Genomic DNA, 21,624 nt, shown 5'->3' on the forward strand with positions numbered 1-21,624 from the left:
TTGCATGAAAATGGGGTTTATGATTCCGCCCTTTACGATTTGCTTATAATATTTGGAGGGTCCTATTTTATCCCATCTTTTTTTTAAAATAATTTATTGGAAAAGAAGTTTGTACATAGCTGATTGATTATATAGGTTTTTTTTTTTTTTTTTTTTTTGTCTCAAGTTAAAAAGAGCAAAAAATAAAGAGTATGTCTCTTGTTAGACGGTCTCATGAATCTTTATGTGTAAGACAGGTCAACCATACCTATATTCACAATAAAAAGTAATACTTTTAGTATAAAAATAATATTTTTTCATAGATGACCCGAATAAGAAATATGTCTCACAAAAGACGACATATAAAACCGTCTCACACAAATTTTTACCAAGCATTAGCCCTAATAATTTTTTTTAATAAAATATTGATATATTATTTAATCGAGTCTTGAATAATAACATCCAAAGCAACATCACATCACACATGACCAAACGAAGAAGCAGTGGTTCTTGTTAGAACATACACTGCCTGATTAGTTGATCTCTTAACAAACGTACCGCTTTAACGGACGAACAGTCCAAAAACGACACTAGTAAATCCCAAAAATAATTTTTTGCAATATTCAATCATTAATCCAAAACTTGAATATTCCACTCTTAGAGCCGCGACAATTCTGGGATGTGTTTGCTCATCTAATACCCATGACCCGGACATCCGCAGGGATATCACCACTCATGCATAGCGATTAACTCTGAGAATTAAATTTCATAATTATGCTCAATTATAGAGCAAAGGTCAACAACATTTTTAATTGAATTCGACCGTTCATACACATTCCATTATTAATCAATTAGCGACAAGTTTTGAGAAACCGTCGCAATATTTAGCGACGATGGCTTTAGCTACGTTGACGGAAAAACTCGTCGCTAAAAAAAAAAATTTGTAGTGCACACACACACATGCCAACAATTTCTCATCGTTGAACATAGAAATATACCATTCCTTTCATGAGTTAGGTACGTCGCAACGTGGTGCTCATACTTAACTGAGCGTGTCTCATGTGAGACCGTCTCACGTATCTTAATCTGTGAGACGAGTCAACCCTACCCATATTCACAATAAAAAGTAATACTCTTAGCATAAAAAAATAATATTTTTTCATAGATGACCCAAATAAGATATCTGTATCACAAATACGACCCGTGAGACCGTCTCACACAAGTTTTTTCCTACTTAATTTAGTTTATGGCCGGCGATGTTAAGTAATTGTCATATGAATTTGATAAATGATATTTTCTAATGTTTTATTACTTCGTTTCGTAAATAATTTCTTCGTGTACATACAGAACGATTGGGAGAAAAATCTGAATCTAATCCGGTTCAATTTGATTCCAGCTTTGAATTGAGTCACACTCTCAAACCGGTTATCTAATCCGGCCCAAGTGGTATCTTTCACAATCGTCCCTCGATTACTCCACAATTCAAAACCAGATTAATCAAATCAGGAATCGGTCCGACCCGGTCGAACAACATATCATATTCACACGTTTTTAGAATGTATATATATATGTGCATAAATCAACGGCCAATAACTGGATTTGGCTAATCTTACATCCGTTTGTGTCTAAACAGATCAAATGGACAAAAGAAGCTGGCCCGGTAAGAAACCCGTGAGTCCAGTTCTAAAATTAGTAGTTGGGCTAGCCCGAAGCAACATATTACTGGGCCTTCCAGCCCAGCCTGTTATCTAGAATATTTGATTATATTGAAATATGGGACCATTGATGGTTTAGTTGTGATATGTGCAACAAAGATTGCATTGATCATATGGATGAGAATTTTGAGGATACATTCAAATTGCTTTTGTGCTAATTAATGTATTAAACATTTGGTATGGACATGATCGACCCGTCTCACGTATATATTGTGGGATTTATTTTACTTATCAATTTTGTAAGACAAATATTCAACCTGATTCGACCATGAAAAATCATTAATTTTATATCAAATTATTATATTTTTCATTGTTGGTATGGACATGATCGACCTGTCTCACGTATATATTGTGAGACCGTTTTACAAAAAAAACTTACTCTTACTTAAAATACTCTTAATTATAATTCGTTTTTGGGGTGAAAAATACTCAAAAAACTTATTAGAAACATTTTTATGCACAAAAGTCCTAATAATGTAGATTAATCTTTCAAATTTCTTTCCACAGTTCTAAATGCCAAAACTAATACTTTGAAATGTATAATTTTGCTTTGAAAACAACCCTATATTATATGTCAAATCAATTATCAATTAATGTTACTCGCTGAAAATTCTAAATTTTAAATTGATTAATTAATCTATCAATTGTAACTTTTCTTCTGGTCATTTAATTAGTTCAATTTTATTGGCTTGTTGAAACTTGAAACACATGATTAATTTTTTTAAAAAAAAAATACAGGTTAGAAACTTAAATTAATTAGAATTAATAATATCAAATTAAATTATCATAAATTGATATCAACAAACCAAATTCTTAGAAATTGATTATATATAGACACACACACACACATAAACTTAAAACACATAATTGATTTTTTAAAAATAAATGTTATAAGAATTAATAATATCAAACTAAATTATTATAAAATGATATCAACAAACCAAATTCTTAGGAAAAAATCAATGATATTTTTATATTTGATGATGTTGGAATATGCGGTCGCTATATTTCGATACACTCATGTGCGATAGGCTCCATGAAGAGGTGTCGATAAGAGTAATTAATGAGTATATTTTAATCTAACTAGATAAATCGGTTTATATAAAATAATTGTAAAAATATTTTATTAATTATAATCCTAATTATCTAAAAATATGCTATCTTCCAACATTTTAAATTTGAAATCTAATTTATTGGAAATCAAATTGATAAAGACATTCCGATGAATATGATATATTTTGGATTTTTTGGCAATGAAAAATGGGAAAATAAAAATTTTAAGATAAAATAAAAATTACTACCTTTTTATAAAATATATTTTAATGGTTTTATTATGACTTTTTTTTCTAATTTCTTATATAAATATGTAGCTTGCATATTTTGTAGTCGATAATAAATGGATTAAAAAAAAATTTATTTTTTTGGGCAAAAACTTGTGTGAGACGGTCACACGGATCATATTTGTGAGACGGATCTCTTATTTGGGTCATACATGAAAATATATTACTTTTTATGCTAAGAGTATTATTTTTTATCGTGAATATTGGTAAGTTTGACTCGTCTCATATATTAAGATCTGTGAGACTGTCTCACATGAGACCCACTCTATTTTTTAAATACCTTTTAGTTTAATGAGTGGTTTAATTATTTATATTGAAAAAAAGAATAAGATAATTTACTAGTTCACCAGCATATTTAATATTTACAGCAAACAGTCAGGTAATAAAATCGATATATTTAAAAATATAACCTCCATTTGATTCTCACTTAGATATATGACTTTATTTTTTTAATTAGGTAGTTGTTACTTCTTTACCCTTTCACATAAATCCAATAAAAGATATATGATTTTATTTTTTTAATTAAGTTATTACTTTTTCTTTAAATGCAATAAGAAAATCATTTTGACATAAATCTAATAAGAAATGAATGCTTTTGTTTAAAATTTGAAAAAAATTACAAATGTCAGCTGATATGTTTTGAAAAGAAACGGACTAGAATCACAAATGATGTTGTGTTCTTTTGTTTACGATATACCATACAAAACATATAAGATAATCATTTTCAAGTTTTCATTTAAATAGAGAAAAAAAGAAAAAAAATTAAGATGCAATGAAGTATTTGGTTGGCTTATTTAATAAAGATGCCAAAAATACCAAAGAAATTGAAAAAAATAACAATTTCCAGCATGTATGTTCTTCCCCATTAGCTCAAATGTCAAAGGAACATGTCATTGAAACAAAGGAAAAATATGGACGTGTAAGTTCCAAAATACCAACTTAACAATAATTAAAAAATTAAATACATATATTAAACTATTGATTTCATCTTTCTACTTTTAAATTAACCAACGGAAGGAATCACCTTTTTCTTTGTTCTCCCTTTGTTAACTCTAACCTTAGGAGGTAGTACAATCAGAGAATCAATGCCAGCAGGTATGTTCCATTCTTCAGAGGGGGGAATAAAATAAATAGTATCCGTATATGCCAAAACCCATACATTCGTGGTATAATAATGTGAGCACAATTCATATATGTCTATACCATGGTGACCAGCAGCAGCAATATCATGTGCACACGGAAGTCTATCAATATCGAAAACTCGACAACGACATGTTCTTCTATTTAACTCTACGACTGCATCATTACTTACTATAAAGACGCCATCAAAGTGGTCATCTCTATAAAGTTCTTCACCATTAGCATAATCACCGAGATCATCACAAATATTACCACCACGATCATTATCTCGACGTATACTGAATTCAGAATCAACAAAATCATCACGACAATTGTTATCGATGTGTATATGAAATTTAGAACCACCAGAATCATCATGACCATGTGAATATTCATTATCAACATTATTGTCACAAATAACTTGAACTTTCTTCTCAATTTCCACGTGAAGTAAAGGCCTATGATGTGTATCACCAAGCAATAGATAGGTCAACAGACACTTTTCACTTCTTAAATATATCGGACCAAGAATATGATCACAAATATGTGTTGAGTAACTGAATTTTAATTCAACCTCACTTTTGTTCAAGCCACAATTCACGTATACTTGATCTTTCAGCATTGACATGGTTACTTCAGCGTCATCAAAATATATGGCTTCATATCCACCATTCAACCCCGAGCACCATTCAGGTTCTTCTCGCTCATTATTTTTCCATTTTCCATCATATCGGAACAACACAACGACCTGCGTCATTTTCTTGTAGAAAAAAAGAAAGAAGTATATTATTAAGTAAAAAAATGCATCACTCAAAATAAAAAAAAATTGAAAATCAAAATTAAAATTATCTATGCATTTCATGTATGAACTTTTTTTTCTACAAAATTTATTTTATTATTTGATAATTCTGAAAAAAATATCTTAAAAAATTTTACGATAACAAGGACTACTGTACGGCTTGCAGCTATTAATGTAGTTTGTGAAGCAATTTTGCTGAGAACAATTCTTGAAAATTCATCACAAAATTCGACTGGCACTTCAATTTTTCTCACAGCATGTCTATAATAGATATGACTAAAAATACAGACTTCCATAGAAAAATGAGGCACATAGAACTCCAGGATCATTTTATAAAAACTCTAGTATATGATAGAAAAATTTAGCTGAATTATGTTATAACCAAAGAGAATATTGCGTATCCACGTCCAAAATCTGTTTCGTTAGAAAGTAATTCTCAAATAAGCCATGAAAATAAAAGAGGGCGTCAAAAAATCAATAATTTGTCTTAAATCAATAAAATATTAAAATTCAAGAACCTTCATCACTATAACATCAGTACTTATCTTATTCTTTAAAAAAATAAATAAATATAAAAGCAATTCACTTCTTCTACTTTTTTTTCACTTTTTTACATAGTTTACAGACAAATGAACAAAAATAACATAAATGATCAAAAGTAAACAAATAACAGAAATTATACATATAATCGTTACCTGGGATAAGCAAATGATATCGGACTATTTTCTTTTTCGTTATGAAAGATATGTAGAAGAAAGCATAAGAAAGAAAATAATCTAGAATATGAGAAAAGAGATAATGATAGAGAATAGGAGGGAAGGTGCCTAAAAAAAGATTCGTAGAAGAGGGAAAATCAATATTTTAGTGGGGTATATTCAATATAGAGATTTAATGACTTTCAATGACTTTTTTAAAATTATAGATTTTCGTAGATTTGATAGATTTTTATTTACTTTTATAGACTTTCAAAGATTTGTAAAAAGAATTCCATGGATTTTTGTGGACTTTTTGCAAGATTTTTGTAGACATTTGTAAACTTTGAACTAGTAATTATTTGACATAAATAATATCTTCACTTATAAAATAAATTTTTTAGTGTAAATAAATTTTACTTATTTAAAATGTAAATATGTTCAATTTATGAAAAATGAATCATAATTCAATTTATAAAAATCAAAATCACAATTCAATTATTGTGTAATAGTCTTTTCACATCCAAGTTTTTCGTTTAGAGCATGAAGTATTTTTTCTCCACATTTTTTTTGTTAAATACTCCATTCTTATCACGCCATCCTCGCATTGCGGCATCAACCATGAGTTTTAGCAATTCATTACTCTCTTCAGTCGTCCACACATTATATTTTGCTTGTGAATCTCCCATTGTAAGTATTACTTGAGTATGCATAAGATATAAAATATACGGTAATAAGAAGCTAACAAGCACAAGCACGTACATTTTACTAGATATTGTCCAAAAGAAGTAAAAAGATCTAAAGACAATGATAATGTGTGATACAAACAATCAAACAAGGACTAACAAGAATTTTAAGAAAGAAGCTCCTAAGCTTATCACAACTACATGATATACATTGATTTTAAGTCAATGTATTAGTTCATAAAATATACATTGTTTCTTTTCCTACAGTTTCCTCATATATATATATATATATATATATATATATATATATATATAAGTTGTGCTCAAATCGTATATTTTAATAGACTTTCCCTCTAAATTTATATACATGAATTAGAATACAGAAAATCATTAACATAAATACATCTCTATCGCAAGCAACTTGTACCACTGAGCGAGGACTGGCCAATATTTTATCTTTGATTGGGTTGGTTTGATTAGATTATTTTAATAATTTACTGAATCAGGTTACAATTTTATTTATTGATTGTAAAAGTCTATATTCAATACCCCTAAATTTTTAAACTCTACAAAACTTCATAAAAGTAATTAAATTTCCATGATTGAATACACGCCCTTTAGATTAGAGTAAATGAGTAATTAGGTTAGAATAATTATGTTTGAGCATGTAAGGGTAATTTTGATTAAATTCATATAAAAATTTTAAATGAAGGTTAGTTTACAAATTAAAATGGTTAGAAGGTCAAAAATCTAAAAAATTATTGTGTGAAGGTTATATTTCAAATTATCCCGTAATAAAATACATCACTTAATAAAAAAATGGGAAGAGGGACAAACCAGAGAGTTTTTAGAAGGGAATAAGAACAAAGAGAAAGTTGAAAATGGCCTTTCACCGGCCTACCCCTACTCCCAAATCCCCCAATTGAATATATTTTCTCCATTAATCTTTCACTCTCCCACAATAGCAAATACCATACGCCATTTGACATTTTTCTTGGAGTTTCTCCAGAGACAAAGGTTGAATCTTTTTTGTTTTTTTTTTGGGTGCTAAAAACTGAGAAGAAGGTGATAAAAACAGCAATGTGAGGTGATACTGCAATGGCTTTCTCTGAATCTGGAGCTTGGAGCTGGAGGTTGGTGGTGTGGAATGACGGGGTTAACCTTCTCAAGAAATATGTAGCATCTGGCTGTTGCGATGTAAATCCGAGGTCTTTTTTGGGTTTTGACAGATGAAGAGGGGAGCAAATGCAGTAGTTGTTGTTTCTTCCTCGGGCCCCTTTTTTTCTCTTTCGCTGGTTGAAGGCAGACAGGATGAAGCCAGGCATAAACTTTTTACAAATTTTCTCTTGAATATGAAGAGCCCTCTTCAAAAATAGGCTTTTTTAGTATCTTATTTTACTTTTTATCCTAACACATATGAGAAAAAAGGATCTTTATTTCATAGCATGTCTATCTGAAACGTTTTAACATTTTCCAGTGGTGAAACAGTGAATGATTGTTCGTCTAGCTAGTCATGCCAATGCAGAGTGGAGGAAGTGGAAATGGAGCTTATGAAATTTTTCGTTACATGTAGTTTCTGTATGTATGTTATTCAAAAAGTATTGCACTTGAGATGGCAAATTATGACTAATTGATTATGCGTTTTGCTTCTCCCCAAATCTCTATAGATATAAGGTAACGGCACATGCCATTTTCGTTGGTCTTTTAGTTATGTTTCTCCATTGCTTTTTTAGCTTTTCCCACAATTTTGGGCACTTGGTAGATGGTAGTGATATTCTGTTGTTTGTCGAGGAAAGATCTTTTCGCACCATTGTTTTAATCTCCTTGGTTATTGCTTTCGACGTCCTTAAACTCGAGGTTTGTTTCATGGAAACTTATGAAGAATTGTCGGTTGATGTCATGATTGTCACATTTGGTTCTTACATCCTTTTTTAGTGAAATTGAATGTGACAGACAGAATGGATCAATGGGAAATAATAATTCATGAATGCTGAGTTTCATAGGTACATTTTGGTAGGTAAATATCCTTGTAATTGGCACTTAATGGTGTTCTCAAGGCATTAATGACAGTACAGCACCAGATATTTTCTTCTCAGAGCAAATGGATCTTTTCGTTCAAACAGTGATTATCAGTGTTAGACAATGGCTTATGGAAATTATACATATTAGCCCTCTATTCAAATGGGTATTGCTATGTATGAAATGAAGATCTTTAAGGCATCCTTCATTCGGTTTACTGGGAAATATGCTAGATCAATTTATCCGTGCTGGTCGGTTCGAAGCCGTTATTTTTGTTCGGATTTGCGAATTCTTACCTTCTTAATGGGGGCAAAACCTCCATGTTTCCCATCACCTATACTTTGTGCAGGTTCTTTCATTGACTGCAAATAAATTTAAATAGCATGGCTGATTGTTTTCGTTAAAGGACTGAAGATGATTCAACTGTTGAGGTATTGGACTCGTTGTTTTCATGTAGATCAATTTGCTTTTGTTACCCTTTTTAGTTTGCATCTTCTTGGTAGATGATAAGTAATTGCCTGTGTAATTGTGAATGAAATTGTATGACATTTGCATTTTGTTAAGATTGGAACTTAGACCTAACTCAACCCCAAAAGCTAGCTCAATTTCAACGGATCGCTCACCTTATCCGATGTAGTGGTAGCCAATGGATTGGTGCGGACCCATATCTGCTATCCGAATTCCCAAATAAAAGGTGGATTGTCCATGATTTCTTCTACAATATCAAATTACTTTTCCAACAGGATTTTCGATTTGTCCTAAGGCAGTGTTGAACTATTTATAACAGTTATAAACTATGTTTTTATTAAATGCTTAGATTCACTTATTTTGTATTAGACATTATAAAATGTCTTAATTGGATATTTAGCTATATGACCTCCTGACACCAAATTTTTTAAAATTGTCCACTTCTTTTAAATTGGTATGAAATACCAAAATTGACCTCATATATACGATATCTCCAAAATTAAACTATTATATTTAAATATAAATATATTATCCTTGATATATAAGCGATCGATGTTTATAGAAATTTGATTGTTGTGAACAGTATATCGATTACCCAATAAATTTGACTCGATTTTCAAATATAATTGGGCTTCGTATGCTTGTTGCATGGTTAAATAGCATAACATGATCATTCTTATAAGAGTAAGTCTAATACAATAAATTTTGATATGCTCATTTCCAAAATTAGCTTCAACATAAAAATGGTTTCCATGAACATTATAAATGGAAGCCTGTTACTTTGCGTCAGTAGCCATGAACATGGAAACAAGTAGCCATAAAATAGCTCTTTAGATGATCATAAAAGTGAACATTCTGAAAGTCATCGTCAAATAACATCATTGTTGCACTACACATGTAAAAAAAGTTGAAATGTATGTTGGAAGCCAAAACTAACCTAACATATAACATGTCACCTCCAAACATCAAACTAGTAGTCAATTTTAATGTTTCCCAAACTCACCAATATATGGATTTCTGATCACTTTTCTCCTTCCACGCTTTCTTTGCACATTAGGTGGTAGCAACTTTCGTTCCAATGGACCGGTTGTCATCGTCCATTGGCTACATTGAGGCACATGATATCTAGTACAAGAGTAAGCAAGCGTCCGTGTACGAGTAGTATAGTATTCTGAGCATAAGTAAAAAAATTCTCAATTTTGCTGCATAGCTAGCTGCAATGGCATGCGAACATGGAATTATATCGAAATCATAAACTCTACAACTAAATGAATTAGTTGCAAAATCAACAGTTTTATGGTCATCTTGGGTGTAAACATGATAGTGCAAGCTATTTAATTCATAGACATGATTTTTTTTAGAAGCATTGAACCTTTCACGAAGAATTGACTCAACGGCCGGAGTTTCTATAGTCGTAGATGCTGCCGCGGCATTACGATATCGGCTAAACCAACATGAAGTCAGTTTTTGAAGTGCATTTAACAATGAAACAATTGGAAAATCCCTTTCAGCACGCAATCTAGAATTTATTGACTTCACTCCATTGATTGTCATTATATTGTGTCGTGTTATTGGGCAACGAGATCTAGACCATTTGTCTGGAGAAGTATGCTCTTCCAAATATTTCGCAACTTGTGGATACATGTTTCTCATAGCACTATACAATGGATCAAACTCACTTTGTTCTTATGCATATGCTATATGCATGAATGATAAGGCCAAATCTGACAAAGATTTTAGATATTTGATTTTATAATATCTGTATTTATCTAGAATTTTTGTCCTTAATTATGTGGTTATTTGAATTAATAATTGTAGATTTGAATAAAAGTAAAAAGTGTTTAAATTGGGCGATAAGATAAATTTACTAGATTTCAAATGAAACAAAATAACAAAAGAAGAGAAATAAAATATTATTATATTTTATTCCTTGATAATATTGAAATTTTGAAAAAATCAATGTAAATTTTGATAAAGATTTTATCTACACTTTTTTACTTGACATGTGCTTAAAAAGATTTGAAAGATGAGGCCCATTTAGGAGGATAAAAAGAGGCATGAAGGAAAGGCACAAGTACGTATAAAGGGAGGAGAGCAGAAGAAAAAGAAAAGAAGACAGAAGTGCAGAAAAGAAGGAGGAAGTAAACTACAGAGAAGGGGAAAAGAGGAAGGAAGCGCAAAACAGAAGGCTGTAGTGAAGCAGCAACAATGAGGAAGTGCAGAAGGGAGGAAGACGGAAGGCAAAGGCTGGAGGATTTCTTCAACACACGCCAAATCACTGAGAATTATTTGCATTCTCTCTTAATTATGTTGTCTTCATTGAATTTACATGGATTTGCACTTTGGTTTTGAATTTATGGAGTAAACTTTTATAGACTAAAGCCACTATAGAGCTGAGACAAATTATTTTTTGATGTTTTGAGTTTAATTCAATTCTAATATTTATTTAATTCATTGATTGATTTTATTTATCATGTGTTCTCTTAATCTAGCCAATTAAATAGAATATTTGTTAGCTAATCTAAAACTGAAAGACGATAGATTAATATTTGCTTCATACATCAATCAACGCATGGTTAAATCAACTAGAAATATAATTCGATTTCAGTGTGCGACTTTAGGTTGAAAAACTGTAATTTCACAGCGACTTAATGCAGTTGAATCTAGTTAAATTCAATTAGGAATAATTGGACTTTTATATTTAACTAGATTTATTAATTCGAGAAATCATTTCATAGATAATTTTGGGAATTTCGTCGTTACTGAAATAATTAATTTATTGAGTTTAAATTTGACGCGTGAAGTATAAATTTGTTTCGATACCTTTGTGCGCCTTAGTCGTTTTTAAATAATTTGAATTTTCATCTAAATTAATAATTTGGATAATTTTTTCTTTATTTAAATTGTTGTATTTAATTTCGATTAATTTATCTCATCTCATTTAAATTTGATTAGCCTAAAACAGGAAAAATAATCTATATTCTAGTATTTAAAAATCGATCTCTGTGGGTACGATACATGGACTCATCATTCAATTATTATTACTTGACCTAGTCCATTTGCTAGATTTATTTCCAACCGAAATCATCGGTTAATGAACAACTATGTAGCATCTTTTTGTTTACTCCTAGTTTTTATATTTTGTGACAAGTGCCGCACACAATAACCATGATGTGCTTGTTTGTACACATTTGTTATAGTAGAAATTATAACCTGTTATCCGTCTGAAATTATTGCTAGTTCTTTATCATCTGATACCACTTCCTATTGTTTACTTCATTACACTTCATCATTCTAGATAACAGGCTGGGCTGGAAAACCAGTAATATGGTGCTTCATGCCAGCCCAACTACTAATTTTTAACATCACTATTTTTCGATAATTCCACATGAAACACATGCATATTATGTGAATCCTCAAAACAAAATATGCCTTCACACATGTTGCATTGTTAATGTAAATAGGAGGAGGATTGCAATCCCGTACACATTCAATTCCAATACTTTTCTTATCAAATTCCCACTTCTTCACATGAACAACTATCCTTATCCAAAGTGATTGCTGCCCATTTAGAATTAGAGTCGTGACGCCACGTACAAATGCCTTGTTCATCTATTCTCCACTCACCATTATATTTAAATAGAAATTAGTTAATGCCATTACCTGTAAAAACCAAATAAAATAATTAGAAACATATTGCTGGAATCAATCAACAAAAAAAAAACTATATAGTTGGGAAAAAGTTTTTAAAAGAAATATGGCATGAACAGCAATCGATAATACGTAAGAGACGAAAGATGTTAAGTTTTCGGCAACAAAAATTATGTTCACAGCGATTCATACAAGATTTAGATAAAATACAGATTCCAAAATATTTTCTTGAAACCCGAAAATAGTGTGGCAAACCAGATGATTAAACTAAATAAACTCACATGCAAACATAATATTGGGTGAAATCCGCTTCTTGATATCCAATGTAGGTAGAAAAAGAGCAAAAAAAAAATTTCAGGATTAGTTGGTTACTCCGCAAAGTAAAAATGAGTTGAAAAAGCGCGAGGAAGAGTGATTGTAAAAGAAAATTAAATAAAAATCGGAGTGGTACGATGATTTGATTCTATATCCGACGAGATGATCGGACCAAATTTTTCTGAATTAATGGATTATAATTTGGTCTTTTAAGGAAATTAATTAACTAAAAATATAGAAGGAAGGTTATTTACCTAAATAAAAAATATTTAAAGTCATTAACCAAATTAACTTTCCAACGGAGGTTATAAAACTAAATGCCCCATGTTTTAATTGTCATAATTACCAAAACAGAGAACACATATATGTAAATTGTTTTTTAGAATTTTATCAAAAAATGAATGAATTTAATATAATCTTCTACCAATTACATTTCTTCTAAGCCTAAAACATAAGCATAACTCAAACTAAAGTGGAACATTTGGAAGTGGAAGGATCGTATATGGCCGGAAGAAGGTATTTCCGACCACTCGAACCATGAGCGTTGTAGCTACCACCGGTGGTCGGATCCAACAGCAAGTCTCCGGCGTAACCCGGGTAGGCCCCTTTCCCGTACACGCCAGGGCAAGCCGAAGCAGCTTCCAGTGGAGCAGTAGCCGGGCCTTGGTAGAACCCGTCTCCGAACGGGTTCGTGGTGGTTCCGGCCAAAAGCCCGGATAGAACAGTCACCACTCCGTCCATGCCCACATCATTGTTGGGGGATCCCAGTGGCGGGTTCTGCGGGCCGTAAATGGGCTGATGGAAGGGCCAAGCACAGTAGCCGGGGCACTGTGCCTCCGAATTTCCCACCCAAATGTATGCGAATTTCTGATTCTTCCCTTTCACGACGGAGCTCTTGGATCCGTGGGTTCCGCACCTGTTCACGCAGAACCCAGCGACGGTGACATCGGAAGCCGTCAACACGACGTTGATGGCGTTCTTCTGGTCACCCTTCGACGCCAGCTGCACGATCTGTTTCTGCGAGAGAGATTTCCCGAGAGAGCATTCCTCGTCGAGGATCTGTTTGCCCAAACGGAGAGACAGTGAGGATGGATTCTTGGAGTTGGCGAGGTGGTAGTATTTCTCCAAGCCCTTCCACCAAGTGGCCACGGATGGGTTGGTTGGGGTGGAGGCGGAATCTGACAAGGAGGAGATGAAATCTGAGATGATAGCCGTTTGGGATGGCTTGAAGTGGCCGTACCATATGAGATTGATAGAGATGGTTCCTTGCAAGAGTGCACCATTGTGGTAACGAAGAAGCTGGTCTTGAGCAGAAGACGAATTGAATGCAGAAAACAGAACCAAAAGCAGAGATATAATAACATGGTTAGAAGCCATTGTAATGAAGGAGAATCTGAGTGAGGGGGAGATTGAATTCAACTTTGGATTTGGTATGAAATCTTGCAAGGAAAGAGTGTGGTATTTATAGTATTCATTTTGTTCAAGGAAAGTGAGGAGAAGGAGACTGACAGACAGGACAGTACGCGCTTCTTCAATTATATCACAAAAAAGTCTTGTTAAACGGATTTTCAAAATATATTTTATTTCCATGAGGTGCTGGAATTCAATCTGATAGATGCCGTTCGAGGTACAACGTTTGATGATGTCAACTTTTTATACGAGATGATCATGTTATTTTATACAATATTATATCATATGAGATAAATTTAAATAATTATTAGATTAAATAAGACGATAAAATGATCATCTCCTATAAAAAGTATACAATATAACAGATGATCTTAAATCTCTGTTCGAGTTGCAATGAATGCTCCAAAAGCGCAAAAGAACGTAAAGCATTAGAGTTTACCCACAGCGAAGATTTGCTGATGTATCTCCCGAAATGCCCTTCTCTTTTCTTGAATTATAAGTTCATATTACAAATAAAATTGACTTTAATTTTGTTACTAATTGCCTATTTTCCATCGCATTATCATATGTCAACTTTACTGCTTGGTACAAAGGAAAGATATTCACATTCTAGCCTTCCTAATAACTTGGCTTGACTTCTAAAATAATCAAAGTTAAAACACACAAACTCATTTGAAATGATCACATTAATCAATTTTATAAGATAGATCTCCGATATGACCGATTTATGAAAATTACTATTATTTTAATGTAAATTTATCATATTTTTTAGTTGTATGATGAAAAAATATTGTGTTTGATTTCAGCGAAAAATATTATTTTTTATATATAAAAAATATATTATATAAAATTTTCATAAATAAAAAAATAGACCGACTCGATTTATATAATGTAAAAAATATATTATATAAAATTATCATAAATAATAAAATTGACCGACTCGATTTATATAATGTGTATCAGATACAGGGCCTGGTGGGGATATAAAGTGATCCTAGGGAAGCGAAAAATTGAAAAAGGAAATGCTCCAGCTGGCACTTGGGATGTGCCACGTTCAATAATCAATATTCAATTTCCGTTAAGATTGTGAAATTGTTGATGGACAACAAGAAATCTCATGTTATACAGTCTCACGTAGAGATGACAACGGGCAGAAACGGGGGCGGGTTTGTCATTTCCATCCACATCCCCGAATTCCATTCTCACCCTCATACCTGACCCAATCTCCATTTTTTCGGATTCGAGAAATCCCCAACCCGAACCCGAAACTTCGGGGATCAACTTCACATCCTCGCTCCCATTCTCATTTCAAATATATTTATATGACAAAACGATAACGAATTCGGAGATATTCTCGAACCAAAAATTATTATTATCTATTATTATTAGATATAATATTAATATTAATATTCATACCAATATCAATACCAATATCAATATTAATAATAATAATATTAATATTTTTAAAAAATATTATTATTATATTATTAATATTAATAATACTATTATTTTATTATTGATATTACTTTCGGGATGGGTTCCGGATTTCGGGGATGGGGATAGTAATATCATACTCGTCCCGAACTACATCGAGGATTTAAAAAAATTCTCGAACCCGAACCCGAACATGAAAAAATCAAGGATCCTCATCCCCGTTTCAGGTTTTCCCTGCGGGACCCCAAACCCGTGGGGAAAGTTGACATCCCTAGTCTCACGGATCTTTATTTGTGAGACATGTCAATTCTACCGTTATTTATAATAAAAAATAATATTTTTTCATGGAGGCCTCAAATAAAAAAATCGTGAAACAAATTATGACTTGTGAGACCGTCTCACACAAGTTTTTGTCTGAGGAAAATTATGGTAAACTTGGTATCTAAACACAAATTGTCTTTGTTTTTGTAGAAAAATTATTTGTTTACCTTCTTTGATCTATAACAAGTGTTTATATTTCTATATATATATATTAATTTTATTCGATGAAATTCGGTTCAAATTATTAAAAATATTATATTGATATATGATATTTGAGTACTAATTATTCAGATATGATATTAATAAATGATTTTTGAATAGTCAAACATGTATATCAAATATTGGTGTTAATTCACATTTATCTTTTCGGGAAAAAAAATCGATATAAAATATTGAATATATGATATTTGAGTACCAACTATTTCAGATCTGATACTAATATATGATTTTGAGTACTTAAATATGTGTAACAAATGTTGGTATTCATAAAGTTCTAAATTTATTTTCAATTTTTTTTTATCATATCTAAAACAATTGGTACTCAAATATCATATATTGATATATTATTTCACAAAAACTCTTGTGAGACGGTCTCACAGATTAATTTCGTGGGTCGAATATCTTATTTGGGTCATCCATGAAAATGTATTACTTTTTATGCTAAGAGTATTACTTTTATTGTGAATATCAGTATGGTTGATTCGTCTCACAAATAAAAATTAATGAGATCATCTCACATGAGACTTAATTATCATATTTGCAATGTTTTAAACATATTTTCATCCGAAAATACATGTGTAATTGATATTAATATTTGCTGCATATGTTTTGGTACTCAGAAGTCATATATTAATATCATATTTGAAACAATTGTTATTCTAAAATATCATATACTAATATCATATTTAAAATATTTTGTACTAAATTTCATCCAAAACAAACGAAGCTTTGAGAGTGCAAACACATTTTTTTTGTGGATCAAAAAGTGCAAAGAAATAATTTTTTTGACAAAACTGACAGATAATTTTTCTTTGGATTTAGAGAGAGAATAACAGCTTATCCAAAAATTCTCTCCGAATTTCAATTTTTAATTAAATCTGTAATTAAAAATTAAATTATTTGTAACTTTGACTTAATAACTGGAAACTAGATTTGGCACTATCGGATTTTCAAGCAGTTTGACTCAAACACCATATTTCGAATACAAATCAAATAATCTATCAATCAGTTTGGAAGAAAAAAAATTCGCTTGATTCGAACCCTTAATTGGAATCTAGCTTGTGGATTTGTCTTCCCTCGCACCAATCTAATATTTTTTTTGTTTCACATATATGTCTAAGTTGATAGAATAAATTGACGTACGATCAATGATCCGATTTTTTCAGTAAGCTCCCTTGATATTGTTTATTTAGTTATTATATTTTGCAAACAACATGCATCAAGTATAACAGTATCAATATTTCAAGTTATAAAAATTAAAATAAGAGAAGATATTTTATAAAAAAACAAAATCACTAATATTTTTTAGTCAAAAACTTGTGTGAGATGGTATCAGAGATCGTATTTTATGAGACAGATATCTTATTTGAGTCATTCATGAAAAAATACTACTTTTTTATGCTAAAAGTATTACTTTTTATTGTGAATATCGATAACTCATCTCATATATAAAAATTCGCGAGACTGTCTCACAAAAAAGCTACCTATACCGTTGATCTATTTATTGATAAATATTGGGCGGCGCTTTAATAAATAAAAACAATTTATTAATTAGAGATGCAGCAACAATATAGTCGTGACTTTGCTCGAGCAAGCTGGATGGACTTACTGGCAGTACATTACAGCTATCATCTGCTGCTATTTCTCCTCTGTCCTTTTTTGATTCCCACACGTTTATTATTATGGTATTAATATAATTTGATAATAACACATAATCTTGAACATCCAGACATGTATTAAAAAAAATGGTTTGTTTGCCCAATAAATTATCATATTTTTAAAAATAATGGAAATAACTAAGTCTGTTGGTCCAATAAATTATGGTAGACCCTCCGAGTCGCATAGAGATACAATTCTCGTATCTTCTCGTCTCGTGAATTAGAGAAAACAGCGAGACAGGGCATACACTGTATTCACTTTATTTATTATATGAGAAAATAAAGTCAGATCTGGTACTTGTTTTGTCCAAAAATAAGAACAATTTGTTGATTTATTAACGTATATCGTACATCTACTTGTACTCGTGGAATTGTCAAAATATTTTTTTAAAAAAAAAATTTATTATTTATTTATCTTATATACTAATTAACCATCACACATGGTTTGTAACTCTAACACGAAGCCGTCTTGAGCGAATTAAGATCATTATTGGCGTGGTTCGAGCTCAAGTGAATTTCATTTTCTAGTAATTGTTGATATCACTCGTTTTTAGTTATATGATTGAAACTCTTGTTTTATATCGAATTTATTGAGGAAAAATATACATTCCAAATTAAATTTTGTGTTATATCATAACAACAAAAGCTAGTTATAGCTCGAGTTCGAGCTCGAGTTTGATAGTAGATTGAAACGAGCTAAAACTCAAATGGATCGATTTGATCCGAGTGAGGACTTTTCGAATGGAATGCAATAGGTGCTACTACACTTCTGGACTTGTTATTGACATCTTTAGTCATGGCCGCCTGGTTATCACATTACATATGGATAAAATTGAAAATTTAAGTAATTTTATAATGAGATACAATGAGTTTTTATAGAATCTTTGACTAGTCATTTTCGTGAAGGAAAGACGGATACGTGTCGAGTCATCTCTTGAATTTGTGTGGCAAAATGCTACATTCACGAGAGTCATCTCTTGACTATGTAGGAGCCACATTTAAATTATCAACAATAGTAAAACAATGGATTAAATCACGACGAATAAGTCACGTTTTGAAATAGAGTTGATTGTATGTACATTTCTCCAAACATGATCCTATATTTTTAAAATTAGGAAATATTTTATATATAAAAAAGTGATATCATGTAATTTTTTTTAAGGGAACGATATTTACAGTCTATTATTTTACAAATACACTCCATTTTTCCCTTTTTTGTTGTATAAGTTGACAATATAAAACTTTGTTGTTTCCAAGTAAATGACTTTGGATTCCTAAATTAAATTGCAAAAACTACATATTTTCAAAAATTACTAAGAAATTATCATTAAATTTGTTCATATACATAAAAATAAATAAAATACAGATAAAAATTTAAAATATTTTAAAATAGATTGATTGCTAATTTTATTTCATCTTAATATATGTATCATTTCTAGTTTTTTTTTTTTCAAATCAAAAGATGTTCCACGTTTATTTTGATAATTTATCACACATTTTCTTAATTTGTATAAGATGGAAAACTTAATTTCTTCCAATTAATCATAACGTCAAATAAAAAAAATGGAGAATAAAAATCTTAGTATCCTAAAATAAATTAACAAATATATAATTTAAATATTTTTATTCATTTAAAAACGAGCTTACATTAATTAAATTTTAATATATAGTGGAATAAACATAAAATAAAAAGAGTCAAAATAACAACTTTAATTTATAAAAAAAAATATGAATTTAATCACTAGATGTTATATTAAAAATGATTTCAATCCAATCTCAACCCGGTTCAAATTATTTCTAATTCGGTTAAGAGTCCTGTCAGTAAATGCATAATTTATTTAATCCGATATACTTATCATATTTGTTTGATTAAATCTGGTCCCGAACAAGTCCGATCCGAATGGACCGATTTAGGTAGGGTCATTATTATCATCATCTGCCTATTATTGTTATTAGTAAACGACCTCGTTTGAATGGACCGATTTTGTATTTTAACTTGATCTTTCGTATCAGACTCAAAACTTATCCATTAAATGCAAAAAATTGAAGAATTACGACAATCCATAATATATTTGGTTAAATTTTTTTTTTTTTTTGAATAATTATTGTTTTATCAAACTTAATATTTGGTTTGATAAAAATAAAAAAGGAAAAAACAAAATGGGATTGAATCTAAGTCTGAAGGGAATAAATAGCTAAAAAAGGCTGGCAAATGCATATCGAAGAAGCGCGTACTGTCCTGTCTGTCAGTCTCCTTCTCCTCACTTTCCTTGAACAAAATGAATACTATAAATACCACACTCTTTCCTTGCAAGATTTCATACCAAATCCAAAGTTGAATTCAATCTCCCCCTCACTCAGATTCTCCTTCATTACAATGGCTTCTAACCATGTTATTATATCTCTGCTTTTGGTTCTGTTTTCTGCATTCAATTCGTCTTCTGCTCAAGACCAGCTTCTTCGTTACCACAATGGTGCACTCTTGCAAGGAACCATCTCTATCAATCTCATATGGTACGGCCACTTCAAGCCATCCCAAACGGCTATCATCTCAGATTTCATCTCCTCCTTGTCAGATTCCGCCTCCACCCCAACCAACCCATCCGTGGCCACTTGGTGGAAGGGCTTGGAGAAATACTACCACCTCGCCAACTCCAAGAATCCATCCTCACTGTCTCTCCGTTTGGGCAAACAGATCTTCGACGAGGAATGCTCTCTCGGGAAATCACTCTCGCAGAAACAGATCGTGCAGCTGGCGTCGAAGGGGGACCAGAAGAACGCCATCAACGTCGTGTTGACGGCTTCCGATGTCACCGTCGCTGGGTTCTGCGTGAACAGGTGCGGAACCCACGGATCCAAGAGCTCCGTCGTGAAAGGGAAGAATCAGAAATTCGCATACATTTGGGTGGGAAATTCGGAGACACAGTGCCCCGGCTACTGTGCTTGGCCCTTCCATCAGCCCATTTACGGCCCGCAGAACCCGCCACTGGGATCCCCCAACAATGATGTGGGCATGGACGGAGTGGTGACTGTTCTATCCGGGCTTTTAGCCGGAACCGCCACGAACCCGTTCGGAGACGGGTTCTACCAAGGCCCGGCTACTGCTCCACTGGAAGCTGCTTCGGCTTGCCCTGGCGTGTACGGGAAAGGGGCCTACCCGGGTCACGCCGGAGACTTGCTGTTGGATCCGACCACCGGTGGTAGCTACAACGCTCATGGTTCGAGTGGTCGGAAATACCTTCTTCCGGCCATATACGATCCTTCCACTTCCAAATGTTCCACTTTAGTTTGAGTTTTGCTTATGTTTTAGGCTTAGAAGAAATGTAATTGGTAGAAGATTATATTAAATTCATTCATTTTTTAAATAAATGGTAAAGTGATCGTTATCTATATATAATAATTTTTTTTATTTCTCAAACCCTTTTTCTTAAGAGTGAGTCTCATATAAGACCATCTCACGGATTATAATCTGTGAGACGGGTCAACCCTACCCATATTCACTATAAAAAGTAATACTCTTAGCATAAAAAGTGATATTTTTTCATGAGTGACCCAAATAAGAGATCCGTCTCACAAATAATACCCGTGAGACCGTCTCACACAAATTTTTGCCATTTCTTTTGTTTGATTTACTCCTAATGTGAGAAGTTTTAAATCATTTAAAAAAAATCAAAAACTTTAAATATTTTTGTTGTTTTTTTTTAAAAAAACAAGATTTTTCAAATGCCTTTCAAATGTCATATATCTTAGTTCAACCTCAAATCAAATATTTCCGTCCAAACTCAGACGGTGTCAAATA

At 31.8% G+C, this 21,624-nt stretch overlaps 2 protein-coding genes across 2 annotated transcripts; one reads left to right on the forward strand and one right to left on the reverse strand.

Annotated features, from left to right (window-relative positions):
* Window positions 1-13,147: 13,147 nt before the first annotated feature.
* On the reverse strand, window positions 13,148-14,223 carry LOC140832805 (protein PHOSPHATE-INDUCED 1-like). Its single transcript, XM_073197009.1, has one exon. It carries the CDS (start codon window positions 14,158-14,160, stop codon window positions 13,246-13,248), a length of 915 nt encoding a protein of 304 aa, XP_073053110.1. The 5' UTR covers window positions 14,161-14,223; the 3' UTR covers window positions 13,148-13,245.
* A 5,905-nt stretch (window positions 14,224-20,128) lies between these two features.
* LOC140832806 (protein PHOSPHATE-INDUCED 1-like) lies at window positions 20,129-21,234 on the forward strand. The gene has a single exon (XM_073197010.1). The coding sequence runs from the start codon at window positions 20,203-20,205 to the stop codon at window positions 21,115-21,117; it is 915 nt and encodes a 304-aa protein (XP_073053111.1). The 5' UTR covers window positions 20,129-20,202; the 3' UTR covers window positions 21,118-21,234.
* Window positions 21,235-21,624: the final 390 nt, after the last annotated feature.

Source organism: Primulina eburnea, chromosome 5 (genome assembly GCF_022965805.1).
Source record: "Primulina eburnea isolate SZY01 chromosome 5, ASM2296580v1, whole genome shotgun sequence".
In the NCBI taxonomy this organism is placed as follows: domain Eukaryota; kingdom Viridiplantae; phylum Streptophyta; class Magnoliopsida; order Lamiales; family Gesneriaceae; genus Primulina; species Primulina eburnea.

Bases quoted from the DNA above. Each gene is read 5' to 3' on its own strand.
- LOC140832805 (XM_073197009.1), bottom strand. From the start codon at position 14,160: ATGGCTTCTAACCATGTTATTATATCTCTGCTTTTGGTTCTGTTTTCT.
- LOC140832806 (XM_073197010.1), top strand. From the start codon at position 20,203: ATGGCTTCTAACCATGTTATTATATCTCTGCTTTTGGTTCTGTTTTCT.